The sequence below is a fragment of the Jaculus jaculus genome, chromosome 18, assembly GCF_020740685.1.
Source record: "Jaculus jaculus isolate mJacJac1 chromosome 18, mJacJac1.mat.Y.cur, whole genome shotgun sequence".
NCBI lineage: Eukaryota > Metazoa > Chordata > Mammalia > Rodentia > Dipodidae > Jaculus > Jaculus jaculus.
The window spans coordinates 52851095-52870583 of NC_059119.1; the positions used below are offsets into that span (position 1 = coordinate 52851095).

At 44.2% G+C, this 19489-nt stretch overlaps 1 protein-coding gene across 21 annotated transcripts in view; it reads left to right on the forward strand.

Moving 5' to 3' along the window:
* Slc8a1 (solute carrier family 8 member A1) overlaps positions 1–19489 on the forward strand; it is a 383059-nt gene that overhangs the window by 331243 nt on the left and 32327 nt on the right. For all 21 annotated transcript variants that reach the window (XM_045137164.1, XM_045137165.1, XM_045137163.1 and 18 more), the window contains one exon: positions 1817–1916. In XM_045137164.1, the coding sequence (XP_044993099.1) occupies positions 1817–1916 (100 nt within the window). The remainder of the gene's footprint in view (positions 1–1816; positions 1917–19489) is intronic.

Consider the following 19489-nt stretch of genomic DNA (forward strand, 5'->3'; position numbering starts at 1 on the left):
CAGATATTTCATGAAACAGCCTGCCTCCATTGAGCCATGGCAGCAACATTCACCCACCTATCTCCCAGGTGATGAGATCCTCTGTCCGGTCTTGGGCACAAAGAGTACTCTCATTCCACAGACAGAGCTGCCCCAAGATTCCGTTACACATGGGAAAAACTGAAGTCATTTTTTTGTTGTTGTTACATTTCACATGGCATCAAGGAAGATGCTTGGAGTGTTTGATGTGAGGAGAGAGAGAGAGAGAAGGCAGAATGTCTAATGAGTGCTTCTAGAACAATGCCCCAGAGCCATGAATGCCAGTGCCGTTATCAGGGGCACCAGCAGTGACAAGGCTAGAAGCTTTTGAGTCAGCACCCTAAGGACAGACAACCCAGCTGAGAGTAATCTTGTGAATACAGGGTGAGCTGCTTGGAGATGGACCCTCTCATGTTTATTTCCTTCTGCATGTTTCAAGTCGGTTCCAATGACTCTTCGTAAACTGACATGCTTGATAGCATAAATTGGCTTTGGCTTGTGACACAAGCCTCTCACATCACATTTTCCTTAGTCCTGTTTTTTTTTTCCTTTTTTTCTTAGCCATTAATATGATCCTGGTAGTTCTGGCCAATTCATCCCACTGCATGAAATGCGTATAGAATCATTACCTGAGACGATACGTTTTCTGCCTCTTTGCCTCTAGTGAACGTTTGAGGCTGCTGACCTAAGTGTGGGGGCCTGGTAGCCTACTTGGTGTGGTAGCTTCTTGGACAAGAGCAGCTGGGAGTGTCAGAAACAGCCCTTCTCCCTATAGTGGCCATGACAGAGCTTCCCCCCCCCCCCCACCCGACTTGAGTTTTCTTGTTTAACACTTGGCTGCTTCTGTTGTTATGTGAACCAAATTTAGAAACTGAGAGAGCGCTAATTGTACAAGACCAAGTGCTTAACAAGTTCTGAAGAAAAATTAAGGGGCTTATATCTCACTGCTAGACAAGCAAGGGACATTAGCCATGCATCCTGACCTGAACTTTCCATGCCTTGGTTTGTATTTTCTTTTTTGTTTGTTTGTGGTTTTTCTTTTTCTTTTCTTTTCTTTTTTTTTTTTTTTTTTGAGGTAGGGTCTCACGCTAGCCCAGGATAGCCTAGAAGTTTTTACTATGTGGTCTCAGGGTGGCGATCCTCCTACCTCTGCCTCCCTCCTGAGTGCCCAGCTTCTTGTATTTTCTTTATGGCTGCAGCAGTAAGGTGAGAGTGGTATTTTCTAATAACCATGAGCAAGCTGATCAATCTGACAGCCAGAGAAAAGTCCATTTATTGCGGCCTATGTGGCAAGCCACTTGAGGTTGCTACCTGGTTGTGTCTGATTGATAATCAGAAGAACTGCAATAGGTCTTTGGCCTCACAATCAGTCACTTCCTCTGGATGGTCACAGACATGTCATGCTGAGCAGGGCCAATGTTAATTTATTCACAGACAGGGCACCACAGATAAATAAACTAAAAGAGAAGCAACCCGTCTCCCAAAGGCATTCCAGAGGAATTGGCGGATCTTCATAACAGCTGCCTTTCTAAACTCTGAGACTGTTCTCCATTGGCCATTAGTCAGCGAGAGAGCTATTGCAATGAAGTTTCCATTTCAGAAAGTTTCACCACCAAGACCACAATTGTTTGCATGATCATATAGCACAGTTTGATGTCAAGACAGTTCTCCTGAGCTCAACTCTGCCCTTCATGTAACTGAGCTTTTCAAATAAACATGGTGTGACATGTCCTTGGGGGCGGGGGGGGGTCTTAATAAACCTACAAGTTATTTTTCATATTCCTTTTGACCTTTCTAGAATACCGTGGACAAACTCATTAAGAAGACAAACCTGGCCCTCGTGGTGGGGACAAACACCTGGAGAGAACAATTTATTGAAGCCATCACCGTCAGCGCTGGTGAGTGCCTTGCTGTGCAGTGCGTCTCTGTTAAAACAGGCCATTGGATTTTCTTACTCTGCCACTTGGTCCAAGACAAAGCACCAAAATTAGCCACATTAGGAGCAACCAGTGTTTATCTGCTTATACGTGCTAGTTGGGCTTTCAAAATGAACAGATGACTCCAAATGGGCCGTTCTTCTTCACCGATATCCTGCATCCTCCTCTCGGAAAACAGAGACATTTAAAGCCAGCTAGCTGTTTATGTCTCTCATTCACTGATAACCAACTCCAGGCCATTGTCTGAAAGAATGTCCTGCAAGCAGAAGTACATATTGGCCAACCGAAGGTCAAAAGTAAAGCAGTAGACTGATAGGAGCAAGAGGAAGACACTGAGACACATGCTTTTACACCAAACGCTTCAGCAGCGTTTAGCAAGTAAGCCTTGGCACCTGCTCTCCCTGGGCAGGCAGATGTGCAGGGTTTGGTTTAGGAATATCCCGCAAAGTGAAGGGTTTTGTGAACTCAGAGAGTCAGAGACCCGAGGGCATAATGGGCTTTTCTAGCATGCAGTTCTTTGGGTCCACCTACGCTGGCTCCCGCAGGAATGCCTCTCGCTGTTGTAGCCACCGAGCACAGCTGGGTTTTCTAGAGAGTACTTACTCCCCAACCAAAAAATAAAAATAAAAACGTGTAAACCACGTCACTTGCAGGCACTCCACGCATTCTCTCACTACCTCCTCCTTCCAGTCCGCCGCAGAATAATTTGAGAGATCTCGAGTGTTGTGGGAAGAGAGGGCAATAAAAAAAAAATGGTGTAGCTGTTTATTATTAGTGCTGTTTATAACTGTGCTGTGGTTTCTTGCAATGGAGTGTGCAATGGGAATTTATAAGCACCGAATGGTAGATGCCTTCTTAGGAGGGTGGATTTGGAGATTACACTTAAGCTCCTAATAGTTGGAGGGGGAAACCCCCTCTTTGTGGCTTATGGTTTTCTATAAATCTGAGATTCGCATCCGAGGCATGAGCGCTTTAGACGGAGAGAAGAACTCAGAGACAAAGCCACTCATGAAACCGGTAGAAGCAAAGCTTAAACATGAACAGATCATTTTATGGGCTCTGACATTTTAGGATTGAAACATTAAAGGCAACATAACCCTTGTAGGGAAACATCTGGGATAGTTTCCAGGTCTTTTTCCGTTGTAGATATGTGAGTATTTGGGTAATGGCCATGTGCTGGTCATCATTTATTCCTTTACCTGCACCCACCACTGTTCTTAGGGAGGCATGTGACAGTGAGAGAATGAGACAGCGTACAGCTTAATGATAATATGGTACTGCTGATATTGGAATCTAGGAGACAGAAAATAGCACAAATCAATCAAAATAACTTGTACCTCTCCACCTGAGCTGGTGGTGGAGAATGAGGCTATGCAGGGAGACACAACGTGTCTGCTATATTACTTAGGTGACCCACATAAAGCCACCAATGGGCACATGAAGGCCCATTTGCTGTCCCCACAGTGGAGTGGTTTTCGACCAGTTCTTCCACACTTTTTTTTTTTTTTTTAACTCTCTGGGGCCACGACAAATACTTCATGTCCCGTCTAAAGTGATGACAGCACAATTGTAAACAGCTTAAGTTGTTACACTGCTTACGAGGCCAAAGCATTTGTGGACAATCCTCACAATACAAAGGGAAGAACGCACAAGGCCAAAGAGCAACCTGGCTCTGGAAGATTCCCTGAGTTCTGATCTGCTGAAAACCAGCCCAGGGGGCTGTGCTATCTACTGTCCCTGGGGGGGCGGGGGGAGGGAAGAGAGAGAGAAAGTGAAAGCTGAAAAGTAAAGAAAATGGGTCCCCACCTCTGTCTCAAGGACAGAGAATAGCCTTGTCACCTCTTCTGGTGCCATAGTATATTCTTCATTATAGGTCTAACTTCTGCTCATTGGTTTTTGTTTTTGTTTTTTTCTTTCATAGGAGGTATACTAAGTATTCAACCTAGAGTCTTTCATATGCTAGGAAATCTCTGTATCACTGAGTTATATACTCAGCCTTTAAATTTTAATTTTGAGGCAAATTGTGGATAAGTTACCTGAGCTGGCCTTGAGCTCACTCTGTAGCTCAAACAGACCTCACACGTGTGCTCTCACTGGCAGCTGCAATTACAGATGTGTGCCATACAGCAACTCCACATCCTTTAAAAACTGTTAGTCAATGGTATACATGACCTCTCAAGCATTCCTATTTGTTTTTATATGTATATGTGTTTATAATTTTTGTATGTATATAGATATATGTTTATATCTATACACATACACACACATATATGTATTTCTAAATGCCTACTTTAAGAAAGACGCTGCTTAGAAATTTGCAATTTGATGGGTTAATTGACCTTATTTACAATTTTGAGACACAAAGTATCAGAAAAAGAAACAGTTTATATTCAGTAAATTACATTAAATTACATGAAAGACAGTTTAAAAGGCTCAATGTTTGTCATTATGATTGAATTTATGTGCCTCAAGAATGTTAATATTCCTAGGTTGTTAAACAGACAATAAAACTTGTAAAGTAGCAGTTATTGAACACAGACTTTCATTGGGTTTTAAGATTTCATGGCTAAATAGTTGAGAAATCAGAAATATTTGCTTTATTAAAAATATTAAATTGCTTTTGAAGGGCTCCACCGAGAATCTTTTTTTTCCTAAGCAATTTTCTGTGCAAAAATTGAATCTATATATCTTGCTAAACCAAAGTGATAATTTTGTAAATGGAATTCTGCTTCTCATTTTCACTAACTATAGTCAAACTAGTTTCAGAGGAACTCCCTGACAGTTGGGTCCCTGCCTTCCCTGAATTTCATGGCTCAGTACCTGGGCTTTCCTGTGACCATAATGTTTCTGTGAACCAGGTTTTTATAGCTCAGTATTTGAAAAGTTACAGGATTTATAAGACTCCAGAGATTAGGAAGGGATTAAACAGTCATGTCTCAGAAATTCTCCTGCTGCTGCTTCCTGGGTAGAATATAGAAACCATGGTGTGCAGCGGTTAAACATCTGTCAGATCCTTCCAAGGCAAGCCCAGGCCCATTGGGTACTTTTAGCGCGAATCAGTCCGTGAACTTCTCATTGAAGCCAGCCTTCACCACACTCGCAGTTCGAATTTTCTGTGATCCCTCTTGCTGCCTTGTATCATCCTTAGAGCAGAATGGGCAGGGTGAGCTTCAGAACTCATATGCCAGGATGTGAAAAATAACTTGGTGGGGAAAGTGCTGACCTTAAAAGCATGAGGACTGGAGAGGCAGAGATAGGAGGATCTCTGGGTCTTTCTGGATAGACAGTCTAGCTAGTTGGGGAGTTCGAGGCCAGTGAGAGACCTTGTTTCAAAACTGGTGGACAGCTCCCAAGAAATGACACCCTGGGCTGGAAGAATAGCTTAGTGGTTGAGGCATTTGTCTGCAAAGCCTAAGGAACTGGGTTTGATTCCCCAGCATCCATGTAAGCCAGGTGTACAATATGATACATGCATCTTGAGTTTGTTTGCCACCACTGGAGGTCCTGGTGTGCCCATTCTCTCTCTCCCAAATAAATATAAAATGTTTAAAAATTTTTTAAATGACATCCAAGGTTGTTCTCTGGCCTCCAAGCACACCTGCACACAATACGCTGCCCCCCCCACACACACATACAGAGAGAGGAATAACAATTTAAAACATAGAAGAATAAATCATGTGCTGGCTTGGATCCAAGAGGAAGTAGGAACATCAAAGCAGAGGGCAGATACACCATATGGTTGCTTGTCTCCACAATCTCAGACCAAGGCAGGGTGACAGTAAGCGACTGCAAAGTTGGTTGGTGTCCTGGCCCTTGACAATCTCCCTTGGTGACTCCAGAGACTGTTTAGTCTCCGAGCTCAGTTTCCTTACACGGAGCATGTATATAAACATGCCATATGACTTGGCCCTGATAGGAGCTGTGACCACCATGTTTTCAAAGGCCGTCTATGTAGTTGAGAACCAACATTGGCTATGTAGGAAGGAAATAACATATGTTGAGGATGCTACGATACAATCTAACCAAAACGTGTAAATGAAATTAATTTGACTTAATTGCTAAGATAGCCCAGGGAGTAAAAGCAAATAGATTGGCCTTTTTGTGTCTTGGGAAATGCTAATCATGCTAAACACAAATAGTGGGATTCAGGAAAAAAAAAAAAAGGAACTTACTCAAGAAACAAAACTGGTAAGGGGCAGTGCTGGGGTATAGGTAGGTCAGCCCAGGACACACTGTGGAGTTTGTGTTCACTCACTATGCTTGGGGCCTGAGTGCACACACAAACACATACATATACACATGTATATTCAGACATATGTGCAGGCACACAGAACTACAAAGCTACAGTTACACAGAACACACGCACACAGAATACATGTCTGTACCTCAAAAACATGTATTCGTTTGAATATTTGAGCCTCAGGTTGGATGATAAAGTATTTTTTCCAATATTGGTTATCTCTTGACAATCTACTTGATAGTTCCTTGGGGAAGCTGCTCATCAAAACCTGAGAGGGGGGCTGGAGAGATGGCTTAGTGGTTAAGGTGTTTGCCTGCAAAGCCAAAAGACTCTGGTTTGACTCCCCGGACCCATGTAAGCCAGATGCACAAAGTGGCGCATGTGTCTGGAGTTCGTTTGCAGTGACTGGAGGCCCTGGCATGCCCATTCTCTCTCTCTCTCTTTATCCCCCCCTCCCCCGTCTCTGTCTATTTCTATATCTATCTCAACTAAAATATTCAGAATAAGATCCCTGCAGACTTTCTCTACTTAAAAAAAAAAAAAAACACTTGAGAGGATTGAAGTGGTGAGTTCGCCTTCCAGGTTACATCCATGGGCTTCTGCTGCCTGACAGTGACATGTGACCTTGCCTAGAGAATGACAACTTATTGGCCTTTATTTCACATCATCCTTTTAAATGCCCCAAAGTCCAGATTTCTCTGAAATTCTCTTACTTTATTATAAATCATGTCTATTGAACATAGTTCAATAGCATTTTTATTTTCTAATGAAAATATAATAAAAATTCCATTGCTCTTTTGGTTCTGCCTCTTGGACATCACCTTGGCCAATTATTTAAGTTTTCTTTTCTGGATTTGAGTTTCATCACTAGGGGAATGAGAGGACTAAATGGGGCTAGCTCATTGAGTGCATCCAGTATTGAATTCTGAGAGCTCTTTCAGTCACCTTCATATTTCTACAGCATCCCTGTTCGCACTGGGTCATGGCCCACCCAATTTGGAGAACGGATAAAACACAGTCTGCCTGCATGCTTGCTTGTCTGAACCAAATGCTCAGAGAAGTAACGCAATGCACCCTATATATAATGTACGCTGAAAGGAATGGAGAGATTGCCCAAGTTTAGCCTCAAGGAGAACAAACTTGAGCTGATGAGGAATTTTTATAATAGTGCCTGAGTTTCGTCATGCTGCATAGCTGGAACTTTAAAATGACAGCAGAAGTGTCACAGAGAACACACTGGACATGAGGTCATTGTGGAGCCCTGCCCATCCTCGGTGCAGGTCACAATGGAGAAGATGACCTGAGAGTCATCCAAACCAACACGGAGCCTGGATGGTCATTTCTTCTCCTGAGCGTGCCGGGTGAATTTGTAAAGCCCCCTGATAAAACGTGAACTATTTAACTTCAAAATGGCCAACTCAGTGGCGAGATTGGGCCTTACTTCACTTGAATAATTGTCACCATGAAGATTAATCTTCTCCAAAAGTCCTTAATAATAAATGTACTGCCTTAAACAAGTTCCAAGGGATTGCCGTGCCATCTGGTTTAACAAGGGGCCTTTCTGGCACCAACTGTGTGATTGAACCTCACCTGAAAACCCTTCCTATGTGGTCAAAAGCAGTGCTGCGTGGTCAGCTCTGGAATAGCCTCGGCGTAACTGAACAAAAAGGGGAAGCCGAGCATGCAGTGGAAGTCACCACTTTTGTTTCTCTGTGTCTTTTGTGCGGTGAATATTCTTAAGGATCCTTTGTCTAAAATCATGAGCTGACTGAGTTTATAATCTAGGAGCTAGTTTCAGGAGAAAAAGTAGACACCATCATCTTTAAGAAAGGCTGTCCTTAAAAGCTCAGTATGGTAAAGTGTGGCTCACTTTGCTTAAAGGGCACAAGAACTTAATGGACTGCCTATTGCAAAGCAAACGCTTTGTTTCTGTGCCTTACAGAGCTATCCTAAGAGTCATAAGTGTGTGTGTGCGCGCGCACGCGCAGGCGCAGCTGGCTGATGGAACTTGACTTACAAATCTAAAGCTAGAAAGTGCTCAGCTTGGCTTCATGCCTTCCTCCTATGGGGTCCTGGGTGATTACAAGCTAGGTGAGGTAATGCGCTAGAGCCCTTCAGTCTCAGGACTCAAGTACAGGATGGTAAATTAGGGGTTCAGAAATGGATGCACAATCCTAGGACAGAGATCCAGTAGAGCCAGACGGAAGCGACAGTTTTCAAAAGCAGGCAAGACCAGTGGTGAAATTTCCTAAAGCCCAGGTCTGATGGCACACAGCCTCAGCCCCAGTGCCAGGGAAGCACAGACAAGAGGGTCTCTGGAGTTCCTCGACCAGCCAGTCTAGGCTAGTTGTTAAACTTCTGGCCAATCAGAAACTTTGTCTCAAGAAAAGGTGGAAACCCCAAGTTTGCCTCTGGCTTCTTACATGCATGTGCATACTATATGCATGCACGCATACCCACAATGCACTTATTCCCACACACATACAAACATGCATAAACACACACGAGAAAGGGAAAAAAAGATAAAACTAAAACATCCTAGAGCCATTCAAGACAGAATTTTCCTCAAGATTTTTTTTTTTTAATCAGAGAGAACAAGAGAGGGCGAGAGAATTGGTGCACCAGGGTTTCCACAGCCACTGTAATCAAACTCCAGACGTGTGTACAACCTTATGTGCATGAGCAATCGTTGTTTGTGTACGGTTGCATCTTGTACATGCGGCTTATATGGGGTCTGGCTAGTTAAACACAGGTCCTTTGGCTTTGCAGGCAAGCACCTTAACCACTAAGCTATCTCTCTCTGTCTCTCTGATGTATTTCACCTCATATCATACTGAGGTATCTGATCCAGAGGGAAAACATATACACACATATATTGATTCTTACATAGGCCATGTGTCAAAAAAAGTTTGAGCAACAGGTAAACCACATTCACACACCTGTAGCTGTTCATAAGCATGCATTGGTTAAATATTCCAATTCATATTGAAATGACCTTTTCTGTCATGGTTGAAATTTTATTGTCATTTAACTGATGATTATGCACCTGAAAAAGTAGAAAAGGAGAAGGAATGAGTGAGAAAGTGAAGGGGATCAAGTTCCAGAGAGAACACATTTCATGGGCTGGAGAGATGGCTTAGTGGTTAAGCACTGGCCTGTGAAGCCTGAGGACCCCAGTTCAAGGCTCGATTCCCCAGGACCTACGTTAGCCAGATGCACAAAGGGGGGCGCACCCGTCTGGAATTCGTTTGCAGTGGCTAGAGGCCCTGGCTTACCCATTCTCTCTCTCTCTCTCTCTCTCTCTCTCTCTCTCTCTCTCTCTCTCTCTCTCTGCCTCTTTCTCTCTGTCTGTTACTCTCGAATAAATAAATAAAAAAAGAATACATTTCATGGAGGATAATCTAGGCCCATACTAGTTGGTAGGCAGAGCAAGCCTAGGATAGCTATCAATTCAAAATTGCCAGGGTAGGGCTAGAGAGATGGCTTAGCGGTTAAGGCGCTTGCCTGTGACCCATGTTCAACTCTGCAGATCCCACAAAAGCCAGACACAGAAAGGTGAAGCAAGCACAAGGTTGCACATGCCCACTAGGTGGCGCAAGCATCTAGCGTTTGATTTCAGTGGCTGGGGCCCTGTCCTTTCATCTCTCTCTCGCTCATGCCCTCTAAAACAAAATTTTTAAAAACTGCAATTTCTTGGCCGGGCATGGTGGCACACGCCCTTAATCCCAGCACTTGGGAGGCAGAGGTAGGAGGATCACCATGTGTTTGAGGCCACCCTGAGAATACATAGTGAATTCCAGGTTAGCCTGGGCTAAATAAAGTGAGACATGACCTTGGAAATCTTTTTAAAAAAAAATTGCAATTTCTAAAAAATAAATAAATAAATAATGCCAGAGTAGCAGGATAAACTACTGAGTCAGGTGGCTTCACCTCCCCGTTTGGGAAAGAAGTGCGTGATCTGATAGAGGCAGGAGATCATTGAGGGCTGGAGGAAAGCCATGACTTGCTGGTCCCTGCATATGGGTTAGGTGATTTTTCTGAAAAGAAAACTGGCTTGCTGGGCTATTATTATTACTTTTTTTTTCCAATTGCCTAGTACAAGTCTTGAGGAAGATTTTCTGTTGAAGGGCTCCAGGATGATTTGGCACTCATATTTGCAAGCCTGAAGTCATGTCTCTAACGTCGCTTTTGTCTGGAGAGGCAGCGGCTCTGCTCCCCAACACCATGTGCCCTCACTGGATCCCGTAGCTCTTTAGTTGGCATTGGGTGAACACAGAGTTAGCTGTGCTTACCAATCAATGCTCAAGACCTGGGGTTGGGGGTACGCTTTTCATCCCTCGGCGGGAGCGTTTGTACAGGATCGTAGAGGAGCGGGAAATAAAACCACTTCAGCATAATCCAAATAAGTGGAATGAGGAATCCAAGTGACTGCCCCCGACCATACACGCCCTCCCCAGAGCCAGGGAACAACCAGTCTGCGGGTCTAAGGCCTGCGGTTCACAGCCTGCCCTCTTCGCAAAGACTTTGTCGTCCCGACTCCCGCAATGAAAAGCCATGTGTCCGGATCAACTCTGACGCACACCGTCCACCCCACGCGGCCATCCTGCCTGGCCTCTGTCCCATTGTTTCTGGCTGGCTGTCGCACCTTATGTCCTGTTAGGACATCTTAGATCAGAATCCAGACAGAGCTGAGAAGGGGTTTATTGATCAGTGAGTCCAGATTCCTTCTCTTAATTTTTTTTTTTTTGTTTTTAAATTTTGACAAATAACGCCTTGAGAGCAAAGGGAGGAAGAATTTCCCCCGAGGTCACACGGAGATGGCTTTACAACTCCACACAGCATTCTGGAGAGATGGGCTTAGCATTAAGGCACTTGCCTACGGAGCCGAAGGACCCAGGTTCGAGTCCCCAGAATCCACGTCAGCCAGATGCACAGGGTGGTACAAGTGTCTGAAGTTTGTTTGCAGTGGCTAGAGGCCCTGGCGTGCCCATTCTTCCTCCCCCCCACCCCCATAAATAAAAACAAAGCATTCTAAAAAAGGACTTATCATACAGCTATGCTCCCATGTTCCCGTCGGGATTGCTACACTGGGGCTTTGCCGTTACATATTCTGTCTGCTCCCTAATGTTACCTAATCACCGGGGGGCATTGTATGATGTAACACCTCAGGACCAGGTAAAGCTGGGACTGAGACCTTGCTGAGCCAGCCTCACTCTGTCTGGTGAACAGCCATCTACTGCTGACATCATGTCACAGCAGTCCCTATGCAACAGGCGTCCATGACTCCACTCAACAACACAGGGAAACAGAACTCCGTTTCTGGCCCAGACCCAGCGGTTCTGATGCCAAGGCCAGGTCAGTTTCCATCTTGTCCCCCTCATGCGCCTCGCAGGGCCATGCCTGTGGGACGCATCTCACTCTGTGCTTAGGCACACCTGTCCCCCCAGCGTGGCACTCTCCCTGCTTCTCCTTACTAAGGTCTCGGCTCACAAGTCACCTCGTCAGATGAATTTCGTCACCACCTGGACACCTTTATAGTAGCTCCTGACTTCCCTGTCTCCGCAGCCCACAACACCTGAAGCTAGCTTCTCACGTTTCCATTGGATGTTCTTTTTTTTTTTTTTATAAAACTGACATAAATTTTTTTAAATTATTTATTTATTTATTCGAGAGCGAGAGACACAGAGAGAAAGACAGATAGAGGGAGAGAGAGAGAATGGGCGCGCCAGGGCCTCCAGCCTCTGCAAACGAACTCCAGACGCGTGCGCCCCCTTGTGCATCTGGCTAACGTGGGACCTGGGGAACCGAGCCTCGAACCGGGGTCCTTAGGCTTCACAGGCAAGCACTTAATCGCTAAGCCATCTCTCCAGCCCCGTCATTGGATGTTCTTGTTTACTATTTGTCCAGGATAAAGGTTGTATGAGATCTGGGATCTAATTTGGCTATATATCCAGTGCCTAGAACTGTGCATAAACCTACAGGTATTAGTCAATTGTCACTGTAGACTTGACTGACGCTAAATTCAGTCCATTCACCATGCATTCATTCCTTTTGGAAGATTACAAGAAACCCAGGGGGAAGATTCAGTATTGGCTGTGGCATAGAATGGTAAGCTTGGATATTTTTAGAATGTATACCAATGGACACGGAACTTGTACCACGTCTTAGCCAAATAATGAAAACAGGCAAAGATTTATTGGTAGAAAGAATAGAGATTTGGGGCTGGAGAGATAGCTTAGCAGTTAAGCGCTTGCCTGTGAAGCCTGAGGACCCCGGTTCAAGGCTCGATTCCCCAGGACCCACGTTAGCCAGATGCACAAGGGGTCGCACGCATCTGCAGTTCATTTGCAGTGGCTGGAGGCCCTGGCACTCCCATTCTCCCTCTCTCTCTCTCTCTCTGTTGCTCTCAAATAAATAAAGAATGAATGGAGATTTTGTTTCCAGATACTTTATATTAAAGGAAAATCGTCCCAACAGTATGATGCTGGGCTCTTCTTTTTAAGACTAAAGAGTCACATGAGACAAGCCATTGTTAACCCCCAACCTACCCGCTAAACTGTTCGCAAGTGGTAAAGAAAGGAATAAGCACCCTCCAAACTCCAGCAATGAGATAACCTTCCTTCTTGCCACCCAATCTGCTTATGCCAGAATATGGCTCCTCTAAAAATTGTAAAGATTCTAAAAAAATCACGGTTATCATTTTTTTTAACAGCCTAAAAAGAAGAGGCTAGGTCTGGACATGCCCATTTTTCCAAAGGAAAAACTGCGGCATAAGGAGATCCTGTGAAGTGTTTAAGACAGTAAATACTGGACAGTTCCTTGTTGTCCATGGTGGGCCCTGTTCACGGAAGTCTCATTGAAAATCACGACAGACAGGAGGAAGCAGGAGCCCTGCGGATGAAGAGTGGCCTGGGCGAATGCCTGTTGCTTTGTGTTGTGCAACCCGAGGCCACAGGCAGCGTCTTAGATGCTAGATGTGCGTCACAACTTTGTCAGCAAATCAACTCATGGGGAAGGTTGTTTGTAATGCTCAGGGGCTGGAATCCTGCCTGTTTGCTGCCCAGAGAAAGATGCTTAACCCCCATCCTAAGGCAAATCCCACTTCTCAACAGAGCTGATATGAACCACTAGCCAGAGATTTAAGAAAAACTAGATTCTTTGGGAAGGACACAGCGCAGGCAGCCAGCCATTCCATATTCTGTATATCACATAAACAGGGGGAATTTAAGAAGAGCAGCAATTTCCCAATGACTCTTTTCAATGAAACAATACAAAATGGGCTGAGATTTTTATCTGCATGAATTTTTGCGGGATGAGTGACAGATTTTTATTTTATTTTTTTCTGTACAGAAACAATGGATATAGTCAGCCTTGTGAAGTTAGTGGAAAGAATGTTAGAGCTTACAAGTGAGTGACTGTGAATTCTGAGCAACCTGGTGCTTTTTCGTGTCAACAGTGGAGAAAATCCCTCTTCAGCAGGTTCCTGGGAAGGTGAAAGGAGAGGGAAGAGGGAAACTGGTGTTTGGCCACAGGCATGAAAGTGCTCAGGAAGCAAACGTGGAAGCACACCTTGGTCACAACGGGTAGCATGGTGAGGGAGCAGGTGCTGGATAAGCCCTTCTGCGTGAGCAACAGACTCCAGTGCACGTTTCCCCTTTCTGTAATGTTTTAAAAACATTTTCCCGAGATACAGCTTTGTCAAATAAAAACTTGTGACTAGGGCTGGAGAGATGGCTTAGCGGTTAAGCGCTTGCCTGTGAAGCCTAAGGACCCCCGTTCTGAGGCTCGGTTCCCCAGGACCCACGTTAGCCAGATGCACAAGGGGGCGCACGTGTCTGGAGTTCGTTTGCAGAGGCTGGAGGCCCTGGCGCGCTCATTCTCTCTTTCCTTCTCTATCTGCCTCTCTCTCTCTGCCTATCTCTCAAATAAATAGACAAATAAATAAAATAAATACACAAAAATTTTAAAGTTGTGATTACCCAAAGAGCTCCTGCAGGAGGCTAATTTAGACACAGCTGCTGATGTTTACAAATTGTTATCGAAGCCCTGGGGCTGGTCTCGGAACCTGGTGTGCCCACAGCTAACTGCTGGAACTGAACCATTGAAACTAAGCAGGCAGTGTCTGTCTTTGACAAGCATGCCAAGGGCTGGCTGGCTGGCTGGCTTATTTATTTATTTATTTATTTATTTATTTATTTATTTATTTATTTATTTTGGTGCTCCAGGGCACAGGAGATGTTTCTATTGCTTGATCCTGCATTCTGTGATTCCTGTAATTAATAATAATTACAGGGCACTATTATCATGGCAGCATCCACAAACAGTAGATTCCAGGCAGAGGGTCTCCACACTAATTTTAATCCCCATTAGATAGCATGACTGCTTAGTGTAACACTTGGGTTTCTCTCGGGTCTTTGGCAAAAAGAACAGAGACCTACAGCAAGAAGCAGTATGTTCAGGTGGCACTGTCCCCTTCAAGGGACATTGTTTAATCATTCACACATAGTTTTTCAGAAGGCAAGTTCTTAAGGAAATCTGATATGATACCAAGGTAGAGTTATTTCAGTGACAAAGTCTTATATGAGCTCAAAAGATAATAAACAGTCAACTTCTTTCAAAGAATCTAATAAGGATAGTTGAGAAACACTGTACATTTCTGTGACCCCCCCCCCCAAAGTCTGGCCACAGTATTGTGTGAAATGGAGACATGGCCTGGCATGGCTGTGAAGCAGTTCATTATTGATGGATAAAGGTATAGGAAAGTTCAACATATGGCAATGGATAATGTACCTCCTAGGAGCTCAATCCTGTAAATAACTTCTGTTAACATGTGTATCAATGTGTACACACATCAGTGGAAGTAAATGTGTCTAGAATAACAAAGGTGAAAGAGCTTCCCGGCTGCAAGACGGCTGGGTGCTTCTTGGAGGTATGTTCAGCTCCAAGCACCATATTTTCAATGGCCAGGATATGGCTGTCTTTGAAGACCCTCAGAGGAGTGGGGACAGCTTGACCAAGGAACAAGGAGCAGGGACTGAAGGCGACATGAAAGTAGCCAGCTCAAATGCCTGGAGGCAGGTCATGAAGTGCAGACTTAGATTCCTTGTTGACTGCCTACGGGATGCAACCTGGGTTCCTCTAGCAGCCCAGGCTGACAGCCAGAACCACTAGAACACAGACTGTGAGTTCATGAGTTCCCCAAAACCTGACGCCCTTGGGCACGGCGGTACAGGTGAGCACGTCGCAGAGCAGTCTTAAAGGTGTTCGCATTAAACAGCAGGTTGAACTTGGCAAGCTGTGAAACCCTTCTGCAGCTCTGATTTCGGGTAGTTTGTAACTCACTGATCGTCTCAGATGATCGTAGCAAATGTCTTCAATTCTCTCTGTGCTTTAATGACTCCCACATTTAGAAGTCTGAGCAGATTGTGTTTTGAGATGTCTCTGAGAAGAGGGTGTTTTTCTTGTTTTAATTATTTATTTTATTATTTATTTGAAAGCGACAGAGAGAGAGAGAGAAAGAGGCAAATAGAGAATGAGCACACCAGGTCCTCCAGCCACTGCAAACAAACTCCAGACACGTACATCCCTTGTGCATCTGGCTAACATGGGTCCTGGGGAATTGAGCCTCGAACCGGGGTCCTTAGGCTTCACAGTCAAGTGTTTAACTGCTAAGCTATCTGTGTAGCCCAAGAGGGTGTTTTTCTATGCATGTTTAGAAGAAAACTTGGTGACACCATCTCCTTTCCTTCAGAGGATATGTAAGTAGTTCCCAGTGGCCAGACAATGTTGAGAGCATTCCTTCAAAACTCAGCAAGGAGGTGAATTCTTTGGGTAACTGAATTTAGTGGCATATATAAACCATTAAGGAAGAAGTGGTAATTGTTCTCAATAGAAATTCAACCAGAAAGCTGTTTTTCCTGTTAAAATGAGAGGAATGAATTAGCTGATGGCTGAATTTTCTTTTTGTCTCCCCACATTTTATGACTATATTGGAAGCTTTGGAAGGAAAGAGAATTCAAACTGTGGAACAGAAGATTAGAACTTGACTTTAGTTACTGTATGTGACATTGTAAAAGAACACACAGTAACACCGCTGAAGAAAAACAAAGAAAGCCTACTGAGTACTTGGAAAAGGCTCAAAGTCAGACATCTCCTCAGAACGACAGCAGTAAACATCTCTCAGATGGCTTTTACTGACAGATTTGTGATCTTTTCAGAACTTTCCAGACTCTGGAATGGACAGTTAGTTACAGGACCATCTGTTTGGTTGTAAATGGCAAGGTTGGCTTTGAGCAATTAAAAATAAAATGAAAATATGAAGTTGTAGCTTTGTAAGACAGAGATTCAAAATGGGCATACCCAAGATGGCCCTCGTGGATGCCTTGTTTCCCTATTTACTTGGTCCCCAATGATCTTAGGAACTAGCAAGAGCTAACTCTGCAATAATAGTGATCATAGCTAGAAAATACTAGAATTCAAGTATTACTGATAGTACACTGATATTTTAGTAGTCCTAAAAGTTGGAAGGATCAAGTCAGTATATGGTTGATGCTAAACTTGCTTCAATAAGGCCCCATATGCAGGAGAACGTTTCTTTGGGAAATTACGTCAAATCCCAGTTTAGTCACTTACCTACGGAGTTACTATGTTAAAAATTCACTTAATTTTCTAAAACTTCAGGTCCTTCCTATGGACAATGGGATTGAGAATGCCTGCCTGAGAGGGCTGTCGTAAGGGTGAAATAGGATTAAATATGGGAAAGGATTTCACTTAGTGCCCAATACTTACTATGCTTCCTATCATGTTCCTTCTCTCTTAGTGTCTTTAAAAAGTAAAATCACTCGGGAAAACTGTAGACATAGTGGCTCATCCATGCAGAATGTAGGTCCACTGAAGTCAGAATGTATTTATCCATCACCTTCCTGCCAGCGAGTGACGATACTAGACGGTGACACGTCTACCTGTCAGAGGGTTTATGGTTTTACAAAGGATGTGGCCATTTTCTCTCCCGGTCTTCAAAACAGCTTTGTGAGGTGGCAGTTAGGAAACTCATGTGACAGACAAGGCACCGAGAGGAAATTCACGAGCAAGAACTAGAAACGGACTGCTAAGGTTTCTTAATCAGTCTTGTGTTGCTGCTACAAATGCCCAACCAAATGCTGCTTAAGGAAGGAAAGGGTTTATTTACTTACTTACTTATTGATTTCTTTATTTTTGAGGTAGGGTCTCACTCTGGCCCAGGCTGACCTGGAATATACTGTGTAGTCTCAGGCTGGCCTCGAACTCACGCTGATCCTCCTACCTCTGTCTCCCTCCCGAGTGCTGGGATTAAAAGCATGCACCAGCATGCCCAGCTTTGGAAAGGGTTAATTTCTGTCTTATACTTCAGAGGGGAAGTTTCATCATGGTGAGAAAAGCATGGCACACCCAAGAAATGGGCATCCCCTGCTTCCTCCTCTGCCTACAGTACGAAAGCCCAGCCCACAGTTAGGATGCACCCTCCCGCTTCGGTTCACCTGAGCTAGAAAAATCCCTCACCAATTTGATCAGCTGTCTATATCCACGTGGGACCTGAGTCCTGTCAAGTTGACAACCAGAGACGAAACCTCACAGCTTCTGAGTCAAATAACCGCTACATCCCTGCCACTTCCTTTTCTGGCTCCTGATCTGTTCCTGGAGGAGTGTAAGGAAGGATGCACATCAATAGTACTTTGAGAGATGAGTAACGGAGGTGGGCCAAGTCCTGGGTTTTCCTTCTGCAGTCTGTTGATCTTAGGACACCCTGCGTTGTTCCAGTGCCTCCGAGCAGGGGTGCAACCATGTTATCACAAGAATAATTGAAGCAAAGCCCTTGCCCACTATTGGTATTTTTAGTGATTTGGCTATTTTTTTAACAGATATATTTAGGAAATATGGCATGAAGCCAGTTAAAAGGCTATGAAAGGGATTAATGGAATACAGCTTGTTTATCTTTCCATTAGTGGAATCCATAAAGCTGAAAAGGAGGATTCTGAGATAAGAGGGGATTTATGTGGGAGGCTGCAACAGCGAACCCACCAACTTTGTCTCTTCAGGGGAGGGACTTGAAAGAATTATGTAGCTTCCAGTAACCCTGTCCTGGCAAGGGACAGAGCCAGCAGATTGCTATCATCTTTGCTGTCACATGGGAGAGGAGATTAAGTTCCACTGCTCTTTGCAAGAAGTAGACTTTTAGGCACAGCAGGTGACGGATGATCACAATATGTCCTGGTCCTTCTCTAGACATGACAACGGAGCAGCATGCATGTCAGCGGGGCTGGGGGGTCATGTTGATATTTAAATGGCATGCCAGATAAAGATTAAAATCAATAAAGTTAAGTGAGATCACAGAAAGATGGGTGGGAACTTGCTCTGCTTTCAAGTGTCTTTAGGCATATGGTTCTCCCTTTTCCAGACCTGAGCATTAAAACACTGAATGTTCCTTAACATGCTGGAAAATGACAGAAGGATATCCCCCCACCACCTCTCTCTCTCTCTCTCTCTCTCTTTCTCTTTCTCTCTCTCTCTCACACACACACACATTTTACTAACTGATTATGAAGTTATGTGTGGAAGACAAAAGTAAATTTTTGTTTTTAAAAACCTAGACTCACCATGAGTTCAAGGCCACCCTGAGACTACATAGTGTATTCCAGGTCAGCCTGGGCTAGAATAAGACCCTTCCGAAAGAAAGAAAGAAAGAAAGAAAGAAAGAAAGAAAGAAAGAAAGAAAGAAAGAAAGAAAGGAAGGAAGGAAGGAAGGAAGGAAGGAAGGAAGGAAGGAAGGAAGGAAGGAAGGAAGGAAGGAAGGAAGGAAGGAAGGAGGGAAGGAAGGAAGGAAGGAAGGGAGAAAGGAAGGAAGGAAGGAAGGAAGAGAGAAAGGAAGGAAGGCAGAGAGAGAGAAAAAAGAGAGAGAGAGAGGGAGGGAGGGGGAGCGAGGGAGGAAGGGAGGGGAAGGAAAGAAAAGGAAGAGGAAAGAAGGAAGGAAGGAAGGAAAAGAAAGAAGAAAACACTTAAAAACCTAGACTATAGGGGCTTGAAAGATGGCTCAGTTTGTAAAGTCCTTGCTACACAATCAAGGAGACCTGAATTCAGATACCCAGAACCCATGTAAAATGTTGAGCATGGTTGGTACACACCTGTTATCTTGGCACTGGACTTGGGGCAGAGAAAGGCAGAGTCTCACTTAGGCTAAAATTGCTAGCTAAAGTAAGCCCTATCTGGTGAGTTCTAGGTTCACTGAGATACAGTCTCAAAAAGTAAGGTGGAGACTAAG